Source organism: Panthera tigris, chromosome B3, assembly GCF_018350195.1.
Source record: "Panthera tigris isolate Pti1 chromosome B3, P.tigris_Pti1_mat1.1, whole genome shotgun sequence".
NCBI classification, from domain to species: domain Eukaryota; kingdom Metazoa; phylum Chordata; class Mammalia; order Carnivora; family Felidae; genus Panthera; species Panthera tigris.
In genome coordinates, this window is record NC_056665.1 from 99128969 (window position 1) to 99149159 (window position 20191).

The 20191-nt window shown below is 38.2% G+C and overlaps 2 protein-coding genes across 2 annotated transcripts in view; one reads left to right on the forward strand and one right to left on the reverse strand.

Annotated features, from left to right (window-relative positions):
- The first annotated feature begins 3818 nt into the window (after positions 1–3818).
- Positions 3819–20087, forward strand: RTRAF (RNA transcription, translation and transport factor). Its single transcript, XM_007097564.2, has 8 exons — positions 3819–3999; positions 5527–5651; positions 7839–7938; positions 13599–13685; positions 14559–14647; positions 17275–17343; positions 19592–19640; positions 19760–20087. The coding sequence occupies exons 1-8, from the start codon at positions 3939–3941 to the stop codon at positions 19912–19914; spliced, it is 735 nt and encodes a 244-aa protein (XP_007097626.1). The 5' UTR covers positions 3819–3938; the 3' UTR covers positions 19915–20087.
- Positions 18576–20191, reverse strand: part of NID2 (nidogen 2) — a 68590-nt gene continuing 66974 nt past the window's right edge. The window contains exon 22 of the transcript XR_006218851.1: positions 18576–18743. The gene's annotated coding sequence lies outside the window, so the exon portion shown is untranslated. The remainder of the gene's footprint in view (positions 18744–20191) is intronic.

Consider the following 20191-nt stretch of genomic DNA (forward strand, 5'->3'; position numbering starts at 1 on the left):
CTCTGAAGAAGAAAGACCCCTCTACGTTTACAACTTGTTAAAAAAAAAAGCTGATTTAATGGGGTGTTAAATTGATAACATTCATTAGAACATCAATCTTGTTTTCTATGCAATATAGAGACATCTGCAGACATGCCTAAGTGTTACCAACTTGTTCTCCCACTGTCTTTGGAAGAATAATTTGAACAAAGGGTCTAGTAAAACAGCTAAGATGTGAAGAAATGTTGCAAAAATAATCTTCAAAGAACAACCTGTATCTCTGATTTGTTGTCTTACTTGATAACGTGTTGGCCTGGTAATAGTGGTGACACTGTCACCTCTGCATTGATGAAACCATATAAACTCTTGCAAATATTTTAGGGTCCGTGGACCATATGCTCTCTGTTGCAACTACCTAACTCTACCCTTGTAGCACCTAAGCAGCCAGTAAGCAAATGGGTGTGGCTGGGTTCCATTACCACTTTATTTATGGACACTGAAATTTGAATTTCATGTAACTTCCCTGTGTCATGAAATACTGTTCTTCTTTTGATTTTTCAACTACTTAAAAATATATAAGCACTTCTTATGTCTCATTTGTACCAAATGCTTGATCTAGAAGTGTCTTCATCCATTTACTCATGTGGCTAACTCCCTTACCTCCTTCAAGTCTCTGCATTTCACTTTCTCAATGAGGCCTAACCTGACCATCCTGTTTAAAACTGCCACCTGCATCATTCCCCACTCCCCCTATGGTCCCCAGTCCCCACCTTTACTCCATACTCCGCTTATCTCATTATGATTTCCCATAGGACTTACACCTTCTAAAATACTAAATAATGTCATTATTTATAATAATATTGTTTGTCTTCCCTTGCTGGATGTCAAGCTGTCTGAGGGCAGAAGTTTCTGCGTTTAACTTCACAGATGCATCCAAAGTGCCTGAAGACAGCCAGGCACACAGGTGACACTTAACAGCTTTGTTGAATAATTAAACAGATGGATTCATGACCCATCAAAGACGTGATCTCCCATTAGATTGGAGTTTGGGTCATTTGATGGGAAGAGTTGGTCTCTCCTTAAAGCATAGAGGACTTAGTCTTTAGAGATGAAATTGTCTATAATTCACTTCCTGTTGGACATTTCATTCAAGAATGGCCAAAGGAGCCCTACCAATTCAGGAAAAAAAGACAAAAGATTTTTTTTGTGACAAAGAGATTGAATGCTTATAATCTATAATACTTCTTTCCCAAGATTAGCTTTAGCCCATACTTCAAGTCTGGTGGGTCCCTTCAGCATTCTGTGAGTCTGAATCCTCTTCCAACCTAACCATGCCTGGGGGTGGCTGAGGCTGATGACCAGTGACAGTTCGAAATGGCTGGAAACGTAGGGTCCTAAATAGACAAGTTCAAGTGGCTTAGTTTGTTTGTTTGTTTTGCATTAAAGGATCAATTCCAGAAAACAAATTTTAAGAGCTGCTTTTCTCCACTTTTTAAAGAAATGCAGGGGCGACTGGTGGCTCAGTTGGTTAGGCGTCCAACTTTGTTTCAGGTCGTGATCTCACAGTTCATGGGTTCGAGCCCCACATCGGGCTCTGTGCTGACAGCTCAGAGCCTGGAGCCTGCTTCAGATTTTGTGTCTCCCTCTCTCTTGGTTCCTCCCCACTTGTGCACATGCACTCTGTCTCTCTCAAAAATAAATAAACATTTAAAAAAATAAAGGAATGCATTATTTGCAACTGCATGTAAGCATTCCTTTACTATTTTCCCTTCCTTGTCTGGTTAATTTTTTCTTATTTTTTTCGCTAGTATTTCATTAATTATACAACTAGCATGCACCACAGTATATACTTATAGCTGCAGCTTTGATCAAATTTTATGTGAGGCAAGACACTCTTGAAACTGGGTTTCTTGATTCACTCTTGAAGCATCTTAATTGGAAAATATAGATTGTCTCACAGTGCCTCCTTAAAGCTGTACAGGTATCTGCTGCTTTTTAAAAGATTGCATTATGCCACTTGACTTTTCAAAAAACAAACAAACCAACAAACAAACCAGAAAACCATTGGTACCTCTTTTTGCTAACTGAAGCCTGAAGAGGATTTTTGCTTTTACAATGAAAGGGGAAAGCAAAAATAGTGTGCAACATTTGTTTTGCAGCAAGCCGTTATACAGGCAGCAGCCCCCGAAGCAGCAGGCAAAGCACCGCCAAGCCCCCTTCCCCAGGAACCACACTCAGCATCTCAGCATCAAGCCTCAGAGCTTTGAACCATATCTGTGAGCATCTGTGCTTTATTTTGATTTATTTTGAGCATTCATTAGCGAGATGCGCTTTAAGGTATTAGAAAAGCCTAAGAGAGGTTATATTTGGGGCCTGGGACACTTGCAATTTTTCCATATAAGTTAATGGTAATTGCTTCTTTGCTTATACCACTTCTAGTTTATGAAAGTTTTCATAGGAACGCTCTACTTTCAGGGAACAAGGGAAAGCTGTTTTTTAATCTGACAGCACACGTTGTATTTCCCATTAGGTATCACTTTCTAACTCTAGATTAGAAGTATTTATTTACATGTCTATCATGGCTATTAAACTTCCTGAAAATATCTTATTTGTATCCCCCACAAATGCTAATACAGTGTTTAATAATAATATGTTGAAATGAAATGAAACATGTATAGTTGGCTTACCCCCCAAGAACTTCAACAGGTCCTCTTTGCATGGCATGAAAGGCCTTTCGTGATCAGGCCCCCACCTCTTTCCACTGTCATATCAGCTGTCATTCTCTCCTACCCTCCAGACCCTAGAAGTTCTAGACCCTCCGGATCATGCTACTGCTCACTCCTTGCTTTTGTTCATTTGCCTCCTGGGAAATGACTGCCTGGTAAACTCCTTGCCATCTTCAAGCCACAGTTCCTACTTGTTTATCTGTTTATTGTTTGTCTTCCCTCATTAGCCTTTTAAACTTTATGAAAGTGGGGGGCCTGGTCTGTCTTGCTCACTGCTGTCTCCCCAGTGTCTGAAAGCAGATAGAGACTGGACCAGTCTTAAAGACCAGAAGTTTTGATTATTTCCAAAGGCAACAGAGAATCACTAAAAGATACATTAAAAAATTATCAACAGGTTTTTGTTTTTGAAAATCACTGTGGTTGCTGTAGGGAGTGGGGTGTGGATGGATTGGACAGGGCAAGACTGACCCTAAGAAATCTTACCATTAGAGTAAGCAAAAATGATGAAAGCCTGATTTGAGGTAGCATTAGTGGGGTTGGGAGGAGGTGAGGGATTGGAGACAGTGAGAGAACAGCAGGAATGGATGGCCTGTTGGATGCTGTGACTGAGGGTGAAAGGTAGTAAAGGATGACTCCCAGTTTCTGGCTTCAGAGATTCCGTAGCTGTTGGTGACGATGTCTGGAACCGTCACACAGTGTTACCGTTGTACGTTTACTTGTGGGTCTGAAAGGGACCTTGCTAAATCTTTGAATTAGCAGTGTAAGAGAGCACCTATTACATGGGAGGTATATAATAATGAATGAATGAATACACTGAAAGTAATGCTATGGCCCAATGAGAGGAGAGGCCACAGTAGAAATTCTACACTTACTATTATCTGCCTGCTGTACCAAGAAAGAGAGAAAAACAAGAGGAAACTGGCTTTGAAAACAAGTGAGAACTGGCTACTCAGAAGCTTTCTGCCTATTGTACAACCAGGAAGCTGACAATAAAGTTTATTTGAGCGCCGACGTGCCCCGACGTGGCCCCGCCTACCCAGTCGGAGCCGCGATTGGTGGGCATTCCCCGGCTCCGCCGTTCCTAAGCTCTGATTGGTGAGGGCAGCCGTCATTTCGGAGCGTCCCGGCGCCTGCCCGCCCTCTCGCCGCGTCGCCGGTGCCTGTGCCGCCTGGTCCTGCTCGCCTCTCCTCTCCCGGCCGAAGCCCGGGGGACCAGAGCGGGACGCGGGGACCATGTTCCGACGCAAGCTGACGGCCCTCGACTACCACAACCCGGCTGGCTTCAACTGCAAAGGTGAGGCGGCGTCCCGAGGCCGACCGCGCGTCTGTGACCCCGCCGGCTGCCGCTCCCTTAGTTCCCGCACCCGGACCCTCCGCGGCCTTGTTTCCCCCCGGGGTCCTCTGGCCCCTCTTTTCCCGGCCGCCAAGCACCTCTGTTTTCCGCCGCCTGTGCTTGGCTTGGGAGCCCCCTCACCCATTCCTGCCTGGGCATTGCCACTTTGTGCACTTGCTAAACTCCAACCACCACCTCCCACCCACACCCTCAGCACGCTAGAGAGTATTCGCTTTCTAACTTAGCCCTTCAACTCCATGGTTCTCCGGGTGACTGGGCGATACCGTAGGCAGAGTGCTGAAATCTGTGTTAGGTGGTAAGTTGAAGACTAGTTCATTGCCCGCTGGGTACTCAAGGGTGAGGGTGGGGAACGGTCGGAGCCCACCCAGCAGTTTGAGATCGAGAGAGTGCACAGTGAAGTGCAGGACTGACAGAGTTAGGGTAAACACGTAACAAGCTTGTGGATTTGTGCAAAAAAGTTAATAGCAGATGATCAGGGGGGTTGGATTGTAAAACGGAAAGGTATCTGGGATTTCACAGCATTAAAAATTTAGAGAGGATTAACACTGCTACCTACTGTTACTCAACTACTACCCACCACTCCTTAAGTCTTCCAGAGTTTTTGACCTGTGGTCGACTAAAAAGTTTGAAAGCATAGAGTATAACCCCCGCCCAGGGGTACTAAGACCATTGTATAATTCTCAAGACTTAATAATGGAAGCCTGAGTTTGAGATTGAAAATTATTTCTGAGCAGTATACGTGTATTTTGTTAATCTCCTGTAGAATCATATAATAGAATCTTGTTTTTTTTTTTACTTTCCCTTTATTTAATAATGATAATAATAATAATAATAAAAAGATCAGTGGCAACAGAGCTTAGATCTAGATTTGAAACTTCGGACAATTTTCTCATCTATAAATTGGGGATATTACCTTCGCAAAAAAGTGAGAGGATTAAATGAAATGTATTGAACTTTCTCTTGTATGCACTTATGACAGTAAATGATAACAGTGGTCAGTATCTTCTGTTTTTCTGTTTTGTCATTTAGTTTCTTGTACTTTATTATTACTTTGCTATAAATTTAACTTTGCCCAGTCCTCCCTCACTTTCCTCCCTGAAAGGAACTGGAATAATAACTAACAAATAGCAAAAATATGTGCCAGACACTGTTTTTATCCATATTTATTTAATCTTCATAACAACCCCAAGATGTAAGTGCTGTTATTACACTCATTTTGATACTCAGTCTGAGGCACAGAAAATTTAAGGTGATCAGCCCAAGTTCACACAACCAAGTGTCTGCAGCTAGAATATGAATGCAGGCCAGGGCTTGAACAGTTTTTTAATCAGTTCATCCAAATCCTGCACTTCCAACTTGTACTTTAAGCAGCTCAGTTAACTTATTTTGGAGTCAAAAAATTATTTGTAGAGAAAGAAGTGCTTTTTTCTAATGCTTCTAGTGATTTATGAAATACCTTTGTTGCAGATGAAACAGAATTTAGAAACTTTATTGTTTGGCTTGAAGACCAGAAAATCAGACACTACAAGATTGAAGACAGAGGTAATTTAAGGAACATCCACAGCAGTGACTGGCCCAAGTTCTTTGAAAAGGTAATGAATTAGAAAGTGAATAAAAGTACAGAGAGCTTTTCTAAAACTTATATGAAGACAGTTGAACTTAAATTACTTTGTGCTTTTAAAATAAATAAAAATAATAATGATCAGTATTAGGAAAGCTGGGTTTCAAGGATTTAACTTTTCTCTTTCCATGTTTGTTTTTAAACCAAATTATATATTATCTCTCCCTACCAAACTTTCAGTATTAGAAAGCAATAGTTTTGTCTGGAAACACTGCGAGGTTTCTTAATGTGACATGTATTCTGTAAATGGTAAAAGGGGCCAAAATTAGAATTTTTACATTAGACTAAAAAGGTAGGAATAACACACTTATTATGTTAAATTAAGACATTGACTTACTTGCAAACTAAGATTATGTCTTGTTTGGGCTTATATTTAATGTACATAGTAGATGTTCATTGTTGTGTACATTATAAATATTCCTGACGAGGTCTGTGTATATCTTATTTTTGCAGCTAGAATAGTTTTCCTATTGACTTAGTTTAATTGTAGTAACATTTTTGTAGAAAAAGGAATTGTTTTCAAATTAGAATAAAAATCACATTTCCTGGTATCGTTACTTACATTAAACATTTTCATCAGCTTCATTACTTTGAAGAATAAGATATTTTCCTTTAAAAATACGAAAAGTAAATTTTTCATTCGCCGCAGCAAAGTGATTAGGTACTTTTCTCTTTAGAATCAGAGATTTTGTGTATTAAGGGATTGTGTAAGTTACACACTAGCTCTATGACCACAGGCAAATTTTGTTAAGGTTTCTGTGTCTCAATATTGTCATCAATAAATGGGGATAACCGTAGTGCCAATGCCATAGCAGTGGCACGTATTAGTGAGTGATACATACCTGTGACTGGCCCATAGCAAGTGCTGTATGCTCATTACTTCCCCTGCCTGTCCTAGCATTATTGCTATGCTGCTATTTTCTTTTTTCTTAAAAACTTTTTCTTTGAAATTTTTGGTAGGTTTAAGACTTGGAAGTATGTTGTTAGGATTTTATATTTGTATATATCACCTCTCATGACACATTCATGTGTATAAGACAACACAAAGTTTCACAGAAGGGTATTTGAAGAACATGAAAATTTTTCTAATGGAAAACACCTAGAAGTGACAGTAAAGTAAGATAACTTACGTGTGTTGGAACTTGCAATCCAGATATTATCTTTCAAGTTGGTCTCTTTGGAATAATGAAGTCATTGTTTCAAACATATTCAGAACTTTTGGAATTACTTTTTTTTTTTTTTTTTTAAGTTTATTTATTTTTGAGAAAGACAGAATGTGAATGAGTGAGGGGCAGAGAGAGAGGGAGACACAGAATCCAAAGCAGGCTCCAGGCTCCTAGCTGTCAGCGCGGAGCCTGACGCGGGGCTCGAACTCACGAACTGAAAGATCATGACCTGAGCCGAAGTCGGATGCTCAACTGACTGAGCCACCCAGGCGCCCCTGGAATTACTTTTAAATCATGAGACGTGTTTTGAATATCTTTAATACTGGTAATTTTTTATACTTTAAGGTGGATTTTTTTTTTTGCATCATGACCAAATCATGTGAATGAAATGTTTTCTTTAAAGCAGGGAGATAAAATTTTGGGTTAGAAAATGAGTTCTAGCGAAAAAATAATGATTTATCAATTACCCTGAAAAGATTTCCAAAAGGGAGTTGCAGAAGTTTTGGCTAAATAGCATTGTTCCTGGAATTAGATGTTGTGCTCTTAAGAGACCCATTTGAAGGACAGTGTTCACTTTTTAAAGTGTTTTGGGGGTTTTGTTGTTGTTGTTTTTAAACTGTGTTTTCAGAACTGGAGTCAGAAAGTTTAGGTTCAAGTCCCAGATCTAAGTTGTGTAACTGCTAGCAGGTGTTAATATCTAGGCCATATTTCCTCATCTGTAAAATAAGGAAGTTGTTTTTAGACCAGTGGTGCTTTACCTAGAATCTCCAAAAGTAAAAATTGCGAAAAGCAAGATGGAAATACTTTTTTTTTTTTTTTTTTAAGTAGTACATGTACATGTTTCCATCCTTTGGGGTAAGTAATTGTATCAACAATTTAGTAATATTAACGTTTATATTTGTAGAGATCCAAACTAAGATCTCTTTCAACTACTATTTTTTGATTCTGCTATGTTACAGTAATAATGAAACCAGGTATTTTTTTCTTCACAGTATCTCAGAGATGTTAACTGTCCTTTCAAGATTCAAGATCGACAAGAAGCAATTGACTGGCTTCTTGGCTTAGCTGTTAGACTTGAATATGGAGATAATGGTATGTTTTGTGGGGAATGTGTGTTTCACAGAGAGGGAGAGGAAAGGTGGGAGCAAAAGGAATGTCAAAATGTAGGGAACTTACCAGTTGAGTTTCTTTGTCTTATATTGTTTTACCTTTGGTGCATTGTAGGTTTTACGCATCCTCATTTCCCTTTTTATCATCTTTTCAAAAATTTACTTTTTGAAACCATTCTTCTGTGTCTAGCTCTTACCCCTGCAACTCCTAAATTATCTAGGAAAGAGTTTTCTTTTAAAAAATTACAGTCTCTTCATTATCATAAAGCATTGAAAGCAACTGTCTTTCATTGGTACTTTTTAAAAGATTTCTTTATTTAGAGAGAGCAGGACAGGGGCACAGAGAGGAGAGAGAGAATCCCCGGCAGGCTCCCTGCTGCCAGTGCAGAGTCTGATGCAGGGCTTGAACTCATGAACCGTGAGATCATGACCTGAGCCAAAATCAAGAATCAGAGCTTAACCAACTGAATCACCCAGATGCCCCTTTTATTGGCATTTAGATTTTTTCTTTTAGAATTTAGAATGGTGTCTCCTTGTAATTGTCTTCTCCCAAAGTAACATTACTTTGGTAAATTTGCTGTCTTTCACAGTCTGCACCTTAGCCTTTTGTGTTAAATTGTTGTTAGAGTCCTAGAATTGATGGGATTTCAGACTGTTGGTTGCAGCTGGTAATTTCACAAGAGACTGAAACATGTATCTAATGCCAATAGGTGCTGTAGCCCTATTATGTAGTAATATGTTTATTACTTTTGTTAATATTGTTTTATTATATATACTTATATTATTGGAAACTTTTGAATATTAGTACCTGTAGTAAAAAAAAAAAAAAATTCCAGTAAATTTGTTTCCTCTCATTAGACCATTTCATTTTGAAAGGGCTACCAACATCTAAATGCAGCATCCAGTTATCTTACTTCCATCCTCTGCATTTTATGTTGTTCTCTTTTATGCATCTGTCTCTTACAGTCCCTTCCATTTGCCTTTTTGATCTTTGTCGTCTCCCTTTTCCTTCCAGCCTGTCGCCATCCACCTTTTCTGATGTCCAGTGGATCTTTTCTTTTCCATTCCCACTGCTGTAACCCTGACTCAGGCTCTTGTCACTTTCTGCTGAGATTATTGTAGTGTCTTTCAGACTCCTCTCCCATTAGCTTCATCCTCATGACCCACCAGGCTTCCTTTTGGAAACATAAGTGTTTTAGAATGCTTTGCTCTGTTTCTAAAGAACAGTTACTATTATATATTCAGGAACACCATTGCTTTCCCATTTTCTACAAAAGGAACTCCAGGTTCCCTTGGTCTGGTATTCAAGGCCTTTGATAAGTGGTATCCAATCAGTATTCACATACTTGACATCCCAGTCAAACTAGAAGAGTGCTGTTTCCTGTTTACATCTGTTTTTTTCTCCCTTAGATTTCTTTGCTTACACTTTTCCTTGACCAGAATGCCATATCAGTCTGTCTCTATGCATCCAGATCCTACTCATCCTTGTAAGATCCAGCGCAACTGCCACCTTAGCAAGAATATTTCCTTCTCTCAACTTTCATAGCTTTTTTTTTTTAATTTGTTTACATTTATTTATTTTTGAGAGAGAGAGCGTGAGCAGGGGAGGGGCAGAGAGAGAAGGAGACACAGAATCCAAAGCAGGCTCCAGGCTCTGAGCTGTCAGCACAGAGCCTGACATTGGGCTCGAACCCATGAACCATGAGATTGTGACCTGAGCCGAAGTCAGATGCTCAACTGACTGAGCCAACCAGGCACCCTTCAACCTTCATAGCATTTACCTTCATGCTTTGTGTACCTTTTAGGTCATTCGCCCCTTTCCATTTTGTTTATATGTCTTATTTGCCCCACTAAATTATAAGCTGATACTCAGCTTTGTTTCCTACATTGTACCTCTATTAGCGTCCTATTGCTGCTGTACCAGATTACCACAAATTCAGTGACTTAAGACACAATTTATTATCTTACAGTTTTGGAGGCTAGAAGTCCAGCATCTGTCTTACTAAAGTCAGTTTGTCCACAGGGCTGGTTCCTTTTGGAGGCTTTGTGGGAAGATTCATTTCTTTGCCGTTTTCACTTTCCAGAGGCCGCCTGCATTCCTTGATTCTGGCTCCTTTATCTTCAAATTTAGCAGCATAGCATCTTCAAATCTCTCTGTGACTCTTCCATTGCCACATCTTCTCTGACTCTGATCTTCCTGCCTCCCTCTTACAAGGATGCTATGATTATATTGAGCCCACCTGGATAATCCAGTATAATTCTCCCATTTCAAGGTCCTTAATTGAAACACATCTGTAAAGTTCCTTTTGCCATGTAACCCAACATACTCCTAGGTTTAGGAATTGGGATATTGACATCTTGGGGCCAGGGCAGGGGAGGAGGTGGGAAGGCAGGGGAACAGTCATGATTTTATCTGCCACAGTATCTGACATAGTTTCTTGGAGGCAGTAGATGTGCTTATTAACTTTAATGTTTGGCAAATTACGAGTATTTACGTATACTGCTACAGAGGATCAACCAGCTGCTTTTTGCTGGTTCCTCAGACTTACATTTCAAAAGCCTTATGGCAGAAGTCTTAAGGAAATCTCTAAGACTCTTTACTTTCAATTTTAGTTTAGAAAGAAAATACTTGTGGGGCACCTGGCTGGCTCAGTAGGAAGAGTGTGTGACTCTTGATCTCAGGGTCATGAGTTTGAGCCCACGTTGGGTGTAGAGATTACTAAAAAAAATAAATAAATAAACTTAGAAAAAAAAAAGGGGAGAAAATACTTGTGATTCTCTCCCTTTATGTAATCATAAGCCTTGGTAGCATTAGTTGATTTTTAGGGTCTTTAGCAAAGTCTTTAACTGTTCTGCTGTGGGTTGACAGTAACTCTTAATTTGTGACAAAATTTTCTCCAGCTTTTCCAAGGTGTTTCTCAGCTGTTGCCAAGTAAAATTGTAGTCACATCTGTTTATTTCTGTTTTACCCTTATTTATTTCATTTGTCCCATTTTTAGAATACTGCAACTTAGGTTACGTAGGTCCCAAGAACAGTAGATGCCATGTGAGTGTCCTACAGTTGACTGTAACTTTTAAGTACATTTATCAAGTGTATTAAAAGCCTAAACTAGAAAACAAGTGTTTGTTTAATTTTAAAATTCAGAATTGCAGACCATTTTTGGAAAAGGGTAAAGTAGTAATACTGTCCATTATCAGTAGGGGGTGCTGTTGTTCTTTTGTTTTACATTAATATGTTGCATTCTTCTTGACTTCTTTGACATAATTTCAGATTTACAGAAGTTGCAAAATAGTACAAAGGATTTTCCCATATCCATATGTAAAAAAATGCTAGCATTTTACTTAATTTGCCTTATCCTTTTCTACCTACCCAAATACACATCTGTAATTTTTTTCTAAGCCATTTGATAAATTGTAAATGATTCTTTTCCCCTTACGTTACTTTAACGCACATTTGCTAAAAAAGACTGGCTTCAATAATTACAGTATAGTTATCAAAATCAGGAAATTAACTTTGATTCAGTACTGTTACATACAGTTGTTATATTTTTCCAGTTGTCTCAGTAGTGTTCTTTATAGCAAAAAAAAAAAAAAATCCTGGACCATATGTTGCATTCAGCTATTCTGTTTAGCCTCCTATACTCTGGAATTTTTTTAAGTTTGTTTATTTATTTTGATTGCACGTACATGTTGCCAGCGGGGAAGGGGCAGAGAGAGAGAAAGAAAATCCCAAGCAGACTCTGCATGGTGACAGCGTAGAGCCCGTAGAGCCCGTAGAGCCCGAGGCGGGCTCCAACCCACAAACTATGAGATCATGACCTGAGTTGAAATCAAGAGTCAGAGGCTTGACTGACTGAACCACCCAGGTGCCCCTAATCTGCAACATTTACTCAGTCGCTTTTGTGCTTCATGACGCTGACAATTTTTTTGTAGAATGTCACTCAGTTTGGGTTTGTTCGATATTTCTTTGTAAGTTGATTCAAGATTTGTACTTTTGTTAAGAATAGCACAGAAGTAGGGCCGCCTGGGTGGCTCATTGGTTAAGCATCTAACTTCGGCTCAGGTCATGATCTCACTGCTTTTGAGTTCGAGCCTCGAGTCAGGCTCTGTGCTGCCAGCTCAGAGCCTAGAGCCTGATTCAGGTTCTGTCTCTCTCCTTCCCTCCCTCCCTCTTTCCCTCCCTCTCCCTCTCCCCCTCTCCCCCTCCCCCACTCACGCTCTGTCTCTGTCCCTCAAAAATAAATAAATATTTTTAAAAAAAAGAATAGCACAGAAGTGATATATTCTTTTAAATTAGCGATATGCCTCAGTACTAGTCATGTACTGGTCATGTTCTGTTCACTTGGATGAGGTTTGTCCACTGTAAAGTTAATATTTTCCCCTGTGTAATATGTGTCTTGTGGGGAGACGATGTCAGTATGCTTTTACTCCTCAAACTACACTTCTACCTTTATTTTCTATTTTTTAATTTTTAAAAAAAGTTTTTACTGTTTACTTTTGAGAGTGCGTGCACAAATGGGCGAGGGGCGGGTGGAGGAGAGACACAGAATCCAAAGCAGGCTCCAGGTTCTGAGCTGTCAGCACAGAGCCTGTTGCTGGGCTCAAACTCACAAACCGTGAGGTCATGACCTGAGCGCGCAGACGCTTAACCCACTGAGCCACCCAGGCGCCCCTACACCTCTACCTTTGGTCTCCATTTGATTTTTCTTGTCTGAGTCATTTATTATGTTGATGATGAGTGCTAGAAGTGTTTTTCTGATTCCATCATTTGTTCTGCATTTATTTGTTGGCTTTTTACAGTAAAGAAAAAGGAGCTTTCCTTTTTCTCCAATTTATGTTTGTTTATATAAATTAGTGTAGATAATGTGGATTCTTATTTTACTCAGTGGGTCATAATCTTTTTTTGTCATTGTGTGATGTTTACACGTTCCAGATTTGGCCAGTGGGAGCTTTTTTGAGCTAACTCCTGTGTGACTTAGATTTGAATGCTTTTATTTTCCCTCTTGCTTCATTAACAGATCATAGAAGCACTGTAACCAAAGATGGCACTTTGGACTTATTTAGTGAATTACTATTAAATACTTACATTTATAAATTCTTTTTAAGTATTGTTAATGATTTATCAAGTGAGAGTAATGAAACCTGCCTTTGGAATTCTGAATTTCACATCTCCATTAAATTAGTTTAGGTTTGTACATGATGGTGTACTTGATGTGCTGGTTTTTTGAGAAACCAAGGTTTTGGAATTCCACATATGACATTCAAAAGACTTAGGGAAGAGATTTTTAGTGAGGTGGTATCTAATGTCATGTAACCTATACTTACTCCTCCCATTCTCCTACCCCTGTTAAGTTTCTCAGCAAGCTGTAAAAGCACTTTCTCTCCTTAGATTTAGATGGTGTGTGAATTGTGTTACTTTTAGAAATGGTAATGAAAAGATATTTGTATAGATATTCCAGTAATCATTTTAGCTTAATCAGAAAGCTACCATCACATTGTCTTCTGATGGATATTTTATAGCAAAAATAATTTGGATTGGATGAGTTATGTTTATAAATCAGTTTGGCTTAAATTCAGTAAGCAGTGTTTGTTTTACCTTAAGTAAAACAGTTCTACAAATTCTATTTTTGCCTATGTTTACAGCTGAAAAATACAAGGACCTGGTACCTGATAATACAAAAAATGCTGACAATGCAGCTAAAAATGCAGAGCCATTGATCAATTTGGATGGTAAGTGTGTAAGTGCATAAAAGTGATCATCAGTATTTTTGGTCCCATAAATGTTTTTTTACTTCCTGGAATGAAGAAGTGTGGGTTTACTTGGTTTTAGTAAAGTAAGAATGCTTTATTTTCTGTGATGTTTTTTATTGTCATTTACAATGTGTTTTCTCCCTCCTCTTACAGTTGAATAGCTGAATGTTAGAATGCTGTTCTTTGATGTGTTCATAGTAATTTGAAGGTTTTGATTTGTATTTAATCATGGTGTTGATTGTTTGCCTTCCTGGATGCATAAAATATTTTTTCTAATCTAATGACATGAGACAAGTACTAAAATTTTTCATTATTTGAAATTCCAAGTGCCTTTAAGAAATTTTCTTTTTAAAAGTATGAAGATTCCAGTTACATTATAATAATTTAAGTATTCATTCATGACAGGTTCATTGTGACCTATGATTCACAAGCTACTCTTATGAATTAATAAGCTGGTTAGACAGACTCTCTAGAGCTGCTGCTTGGAGAAGAGGTTTTGGGAAAATTATCAATTGAAGGAGTTGAGTTTAAAATTGATAGCTTTGGGAAGAAATGTTTCTTAAAATTGCTACAGTAAGTGTGCCTTTTGGGAAATGTTACAGGACAAACCTAACGAGTTAATTTAGTCATTTATTGGATTGTTCAGTGTGGCTGATTAATAGAGAGCCCATTGAGCTCATCAATTAGCCTAATTGTTGATGTCCCTACACTGCTCTTATCAACAGCAATTTTAAAAACTAAGAGGCTGTTATTGGAAAATTAAAAATGTTTTTTATAGGTTTATATACTTACACATAGATCTATAATAACATGCTTATAGAGCTGTAAGTTTACATTTTTTATCTTTTACAGTAAATAATCCAGATTTTAAGGCTGGTGTAATGGCTTTGGCCAACCTTCTTCAGATTCAGCGTCATGATGATTACCTGGTTATGCTTAAGGTCAGTTTCATATTCTTGATTCTTTAAAAAAATTTTCTTAATGTTTATTTATTTTTGAGAAGAGAGAGAGCATGAGCAGGGAGGGGCAGAGAGAGAGGGAGACACAGAATCTGAAGCAGGCTCCAGGGTCTGAGCTATCAGCACAAAGCCAGATGCAGGGCTCAAACCCATGAGCCATGAGATCATGACCTGAGCTGAAGTTGGACGCCCAACCCACTGAGCTACCCAGGTGCCCCACATATTCTTGATACTTGACAGAAACCTTGTATGTAGAAAAAAAAATTTCATTTTCTAAAAATTAACTGTGTTATTTAAATATATGGTTAAATGACAGGAATTTGGGACTTAAAGCAGATTTCATCTGTTTTAGGTTATCTAATAGCAGCTAACATCAAAGAGTGTTTACTTTGTGCCTGCCACTGTGCTAAATCCTTGGCAAAGAGATCTCATTCAGTCCTCCCAACCGTCCTGGAGATAGATGCCGATATCCTTTAATTTTAATATGTATATGAAGAAATTGAGACCAAAAGAATAGATAATGTCCAGATGACACAGAAATTGATAGAGCCAGGAATTTAATCTGGGCACTTGTGGTCTGACCTTGTGGTCCATTCTTTTTCCTGTATCTTCCAATTCTACTTAATCATTCCTTTTAAAGATTTGTGATCTGTACTCAACTAAGATAATGGAAAATGCCAAATTGGTAATGATGGATTTGGCCAAAAATATATACCCCAGAATCTCTTTGAGGAATGAATGTTTTTATTTTTCCCAGTGCCCCATCCTAGGTAGGCTACTTAGTTCATACCTGCATGTTAGGGAACCCAGTGATCTGAAAAGAGGTCTCTTATTTCTAAGAGGAAAGATATACTTCAGCAGAGTTAGGTCCCATAATTGTGATAGTACAGTGGGGTGGGGTCGTAGGAAGGGAGTGGTATTTAAGATACTTAAGATTCCAGACTTAGAAATTATTTTAGAAATTATTACTGATTTTATGAGAAATTAAAGAGCTTTTGACTATACCTAATACATATAAATTATCTTATTCTACTTTGCAGTAAATTGAATAATTAAATTCTGTTGTATCCATAAGAGATTAAGCCATAATTTATTCTTTTTAAAACTGTATGTATTAAATGACACTTCCAACAAGAGAAAAACTATTTCTACATTATTATAATTCTCTTTACTGAATCTAAATGTTAACTCAGATTTTCTCAACTCAGATTGGTTGCCAAGAGATAAAACGTTGGGGCACCTGGCTGGCGCAGTTGGTCATGACGAGCATGTGACTCTTTTTTCTTTAATGTGTATTTATTTATTTTGAGAGGAGAGAGCATGTGCCGGCGGGGGGGGGGGGGGGGGGTGGAGATTGAGAGAGAGAAAATCCCAAGCAGGCACTGCATTGTCAGTGCAGAACCTGATGTGGGGCTTGATCTCACGAACCACTGAGATCATGACTTGAGTTGAGGTCAAGAGTTAGATGCTTAGCCAACTGAGCCACCCAGGCGCCCAGAGCATGCAACTCCTGATCTTGGGGTCATGAGTTCGAGCCCCATGTTGGGTGTAGAGATTACTTAAATGAATACATAAATAAAAACTCTAAAAGGCAAAAAGTTGTTTTTATTGAAATTTAGCTCTTTATTCCTTACTTGGGCGATTATGTAAATTGCTTTGGAACAGTTCTGCAGTGGTCATGTCACCTTTAGTCATAAACTTGAATGAGAGGACAAATAGACTAGCATATTTGGGGTGCTTTTATTAGACTTTAAAAACCCAAAGGGAAAAAGTATGAATCAGCTATAATCAAAAGCTTTTTAAATTCTAAGCTGCCTGTTTGTCTTGGAAGTTTGGAAGCATTCAAATAATCCATGACACTATTGCAGACATCTTCATAGGTTTGCCAAGTGTGAGAATCACTATATTGACTGGCAACTGGACTGATTATTGAAGATTGATTTAATGATTCTTTCTAAATGTAGTGTTTGGCTTGTTATATTATTAATAATTTTTCAGTTTTTGCATTTAAGTCACAATTGGCATCTACTAGAATTCCACTTAAAACTTATTTTTTAAGCATGTGTAGGGCATGCATGCACTTATGTCTGCCATAATAAAATGCCTTGGTGATGGAAAAAACCAGTCCTTGAATGAGAGATCTGAAAATGTTTTAGTATAATTTAAAAAATCAAGGACAGTAGGTATGATATGCCACTCTTTTTGTCAAGAGTTTGTGTGTGTGTGTGCGCATTTATGCTTGAGCATGCTTATAATAGTCTTTTTAAGGATATACAGCAGTCTGGTTCGTTCCGTTGATTGTCTTCTGGAGGGATGGCTAAGGCTTGGGTAGGAAGGAGAACCCCCCCCCCCTTTTTAACATGTATCCTTTTTAAAAATTTATTTTTCACACACATGAATTACCTACTCAAAAAAATTTAATTTTTGTGAGCATCTTTCCACATCATAAACTATTAAAAGTGAAAATGTTCATTCTAATAGCAGTTTGTTTTTGTTTATTAGGGAATTATAATTCTAACTTGATTAGTCTCTAGGTGTCCTTATTCTCTAGAGTCACAAGAAGAGATGAACAGCCAATAAAAAGTAAAAAATATTTTTTGGTTTCTTAGGCAATTCGTATTTTGGTTCAGGAGCGCCTGACTCAGGATGCAGTTGCTAAAGCAAATCAAACAAGAGAGGTATGTACTATTTTTTTAAATAAATTCTAAATTGATCACTAATGAAAGGTTCTTCTAGTGTTGTCCGGAGTTTACACTTTGTATCTGCTTAAGATAAACTATGGTTGAACTGTCCAGAGAAAGGATAGGTTATTTCAGTGGGATTGAATTTGCTTAAGCAAATTATAGCTATTTTTGAGTGAAAAATAAATTTACCTCGCTTCATACCTTAAAGCAGCTACCAATAGCATATCCACAGTCCACCAGTACAAACCACTGCACATGCGCAGTTATTTAAAAGAATTTACCTTGTAAAATTTACTAGGTTATTTTGACGAATTGCTGGAAAACAGGACACACCTTGTCTTTGTTACTAATTTTCTTCTTTGACGTAAATCCTGTCCTTGCTCTTTTGTTTCTTCAGAGAAATCTTTTCTCATTTTATTCATATTTCCTGGCATCACTTAGGAGAAAGTAACTTACCTAAGACCACCTAGTTGGTAAGTGGTTGAGCTCAAATAGTCTGATTCAAGAGCCAGTGCTCTTAACGGTTGATGGGGACAAAGGTCTGTGTGTGAAGGCCTGCATGAGCTCATTGGTCAGCCCAGGAGAATTCTGGCATAGGGGTGTGGAGGCTGTATTAGAGTGTAAGTTTCAAGGTTCAGGTGACTGCAGCTGTCCTCTTTCAGTCCTGCTTTGTAGGCTGAAAACTATACACCATGACAATTTTCCCCTTAATTCTGAGATATTTTAGATAAACTGTACTAGAAATCCAAAATCCCTAGTCTCATTGACTATGGGACAGTGCAGAGAATGTCCTCAGGGTTAGCAGTAGCAGGTGTCTGATAATGCCTCTTGCTATGAACAGATATTGCAGTGAATGCCTTGGGCACAATAAACATTCTAGATTCTTGTCCTTTTTTTGTCTCCCCTAATCCCCCAGTGTCTTTTGTCCTCTGATCCCATCTTTAGTAAGGCCCAGCAGTGTTAAAAGGTTATTAACGCCAGGGCAGTGTAGTTCTCTCTGAAAGACACTGTTTGTTTTAAAGGCTCTTTATTGCTTATTAATTATGTATGAATTGGGCCACTGGAAATTGGATTAAAGATCAGCTTATTTCACCCACACTGTAGAACAGACAGTAAATTGTTCCGCCATAATAAAATCATTCATTCGTTCAGCAAAACTATGTCTTCTGTTTGGAGGCGGTGCAAATGAGGGCATAGTCAACTCTTTTTACTCTTTTTTGCAGAGTACAATTTTATTTTCATTGCTCCAAATCTTTAGTGTCCTCTCAGAAGGTATCATGCTATAGGTATACATACAGTGGAGAGGTTCTTCTAGTGAGTAGTCTTGTTTATAAACCATAACTAGTATTTGGGGCATATGGTCATCTTGAGGGGTTTAGCTGTTCCTTGGTGGTCTGTTGGCAGAGAAAACGAAAATAAGACTGGCCTAGAAAACCACTCAATGTAATTCTTTCTTGCTTTGCTTGCTAAATTTACATATCCATTTATTTCTTCACCTGTATAATGTATTTAGCTATTTTAAAGTATTTGGAGCCTAGATAGATTTGCTTTAATAGATTAGGTAAGAATTGAGTAGTGACATCCTAGCATTTGTAACATTGAAAGTATAGATTTTATATAGTATAATCAGAAAGTCTGGACTGTCTGTCCTTGTTGCTACTCTGAACTCCATGGAGGTTGGCATTATAGTCCCCATGTTTGGCATATGTGTATGTAGGTACTGACCAGTTAACTAAATGGTTTAAAGTTCATTTATTTTCCTGGACTTCAGAATAACTTCCAAATGAACTATTATTGAAAGTTAAATTCTATAAAGGTAATGTGGTAAACATCACACTAGCTGGAAAAAAGTCAATACAGATTTTAGGTTTTGTATAAAAACAAATTAATATGTTCAGAAATATTAAAAGTAAACCTATTTGCCCTGTACTGTGCTGCTTATTGTAGCTAAAATAGGACAACAGCAGCCCTGCTCAGCTGTCCTTCCACAGCATCAGTGACAGAACAGCTGTGAAAGGAGCTAGTGTTTTATATGCCTAGTCTTAGAGGAGAGAATGGTTGGTAGAACTAGCTTCCCACTACATGTAGAGGCCATTCTTTCATCCAAAGGCCAATCTACAGAGAAAACACTCAGCCCCCCATCACTGCAGCTAAAAGGGTTAATAGAATAGCTAGCAGATTTTCAGTTACAGATGAGAAAAGAACATGATTTTTAACTATAAAGTTTTATTTTGTCTTTAAGGGCTTACCTGTTGCTTTAGACAAACACATTCTTGGTTTTGACACAGGAGGTAAGTGATTTTGTTTTAATCCAAACTCTTATTTTTAGAGACCAGGTGATTATTTGGGGAAGAAATGGGCAAGTAAATGGTCTTGAATACGGATTAATGCAGTGTTTCTTATAAAATAGATGCAGTTCTTAATGAAGCTGCTCAAATTCTGCGATTGCTGCATATAGAAGAGCTCAGAGAGCTACAGACAAAAATTAATGAAGCCATAGTAGCTGTTCAGGCAATTATTGCTGATCCAAAGACAGACCACAGACTGGGGAAAGTTGGAAGATGAACGTTTTAGGATTTCAGCTTCTCACGTACTTAGTACAATTGGGAACCATGTACACTCTGGCATGTGTTTGGAAATCAAATGTCACATTTTCAAGAGAAGAATCCTAGAAAATTGACTCTGTTCTTGAGATTTACCATCATTGCTTTTTCTTTAATAAAGTTCAGGAAAGTGGATTTTTTTTTGACTGTTATGTTTGTGTATCTATATAATTAATCGTCCTCTTTTGTGGGTGAGGTACATGCCAGCCCCCAGCACTGTTACAGAGACAATACAGATG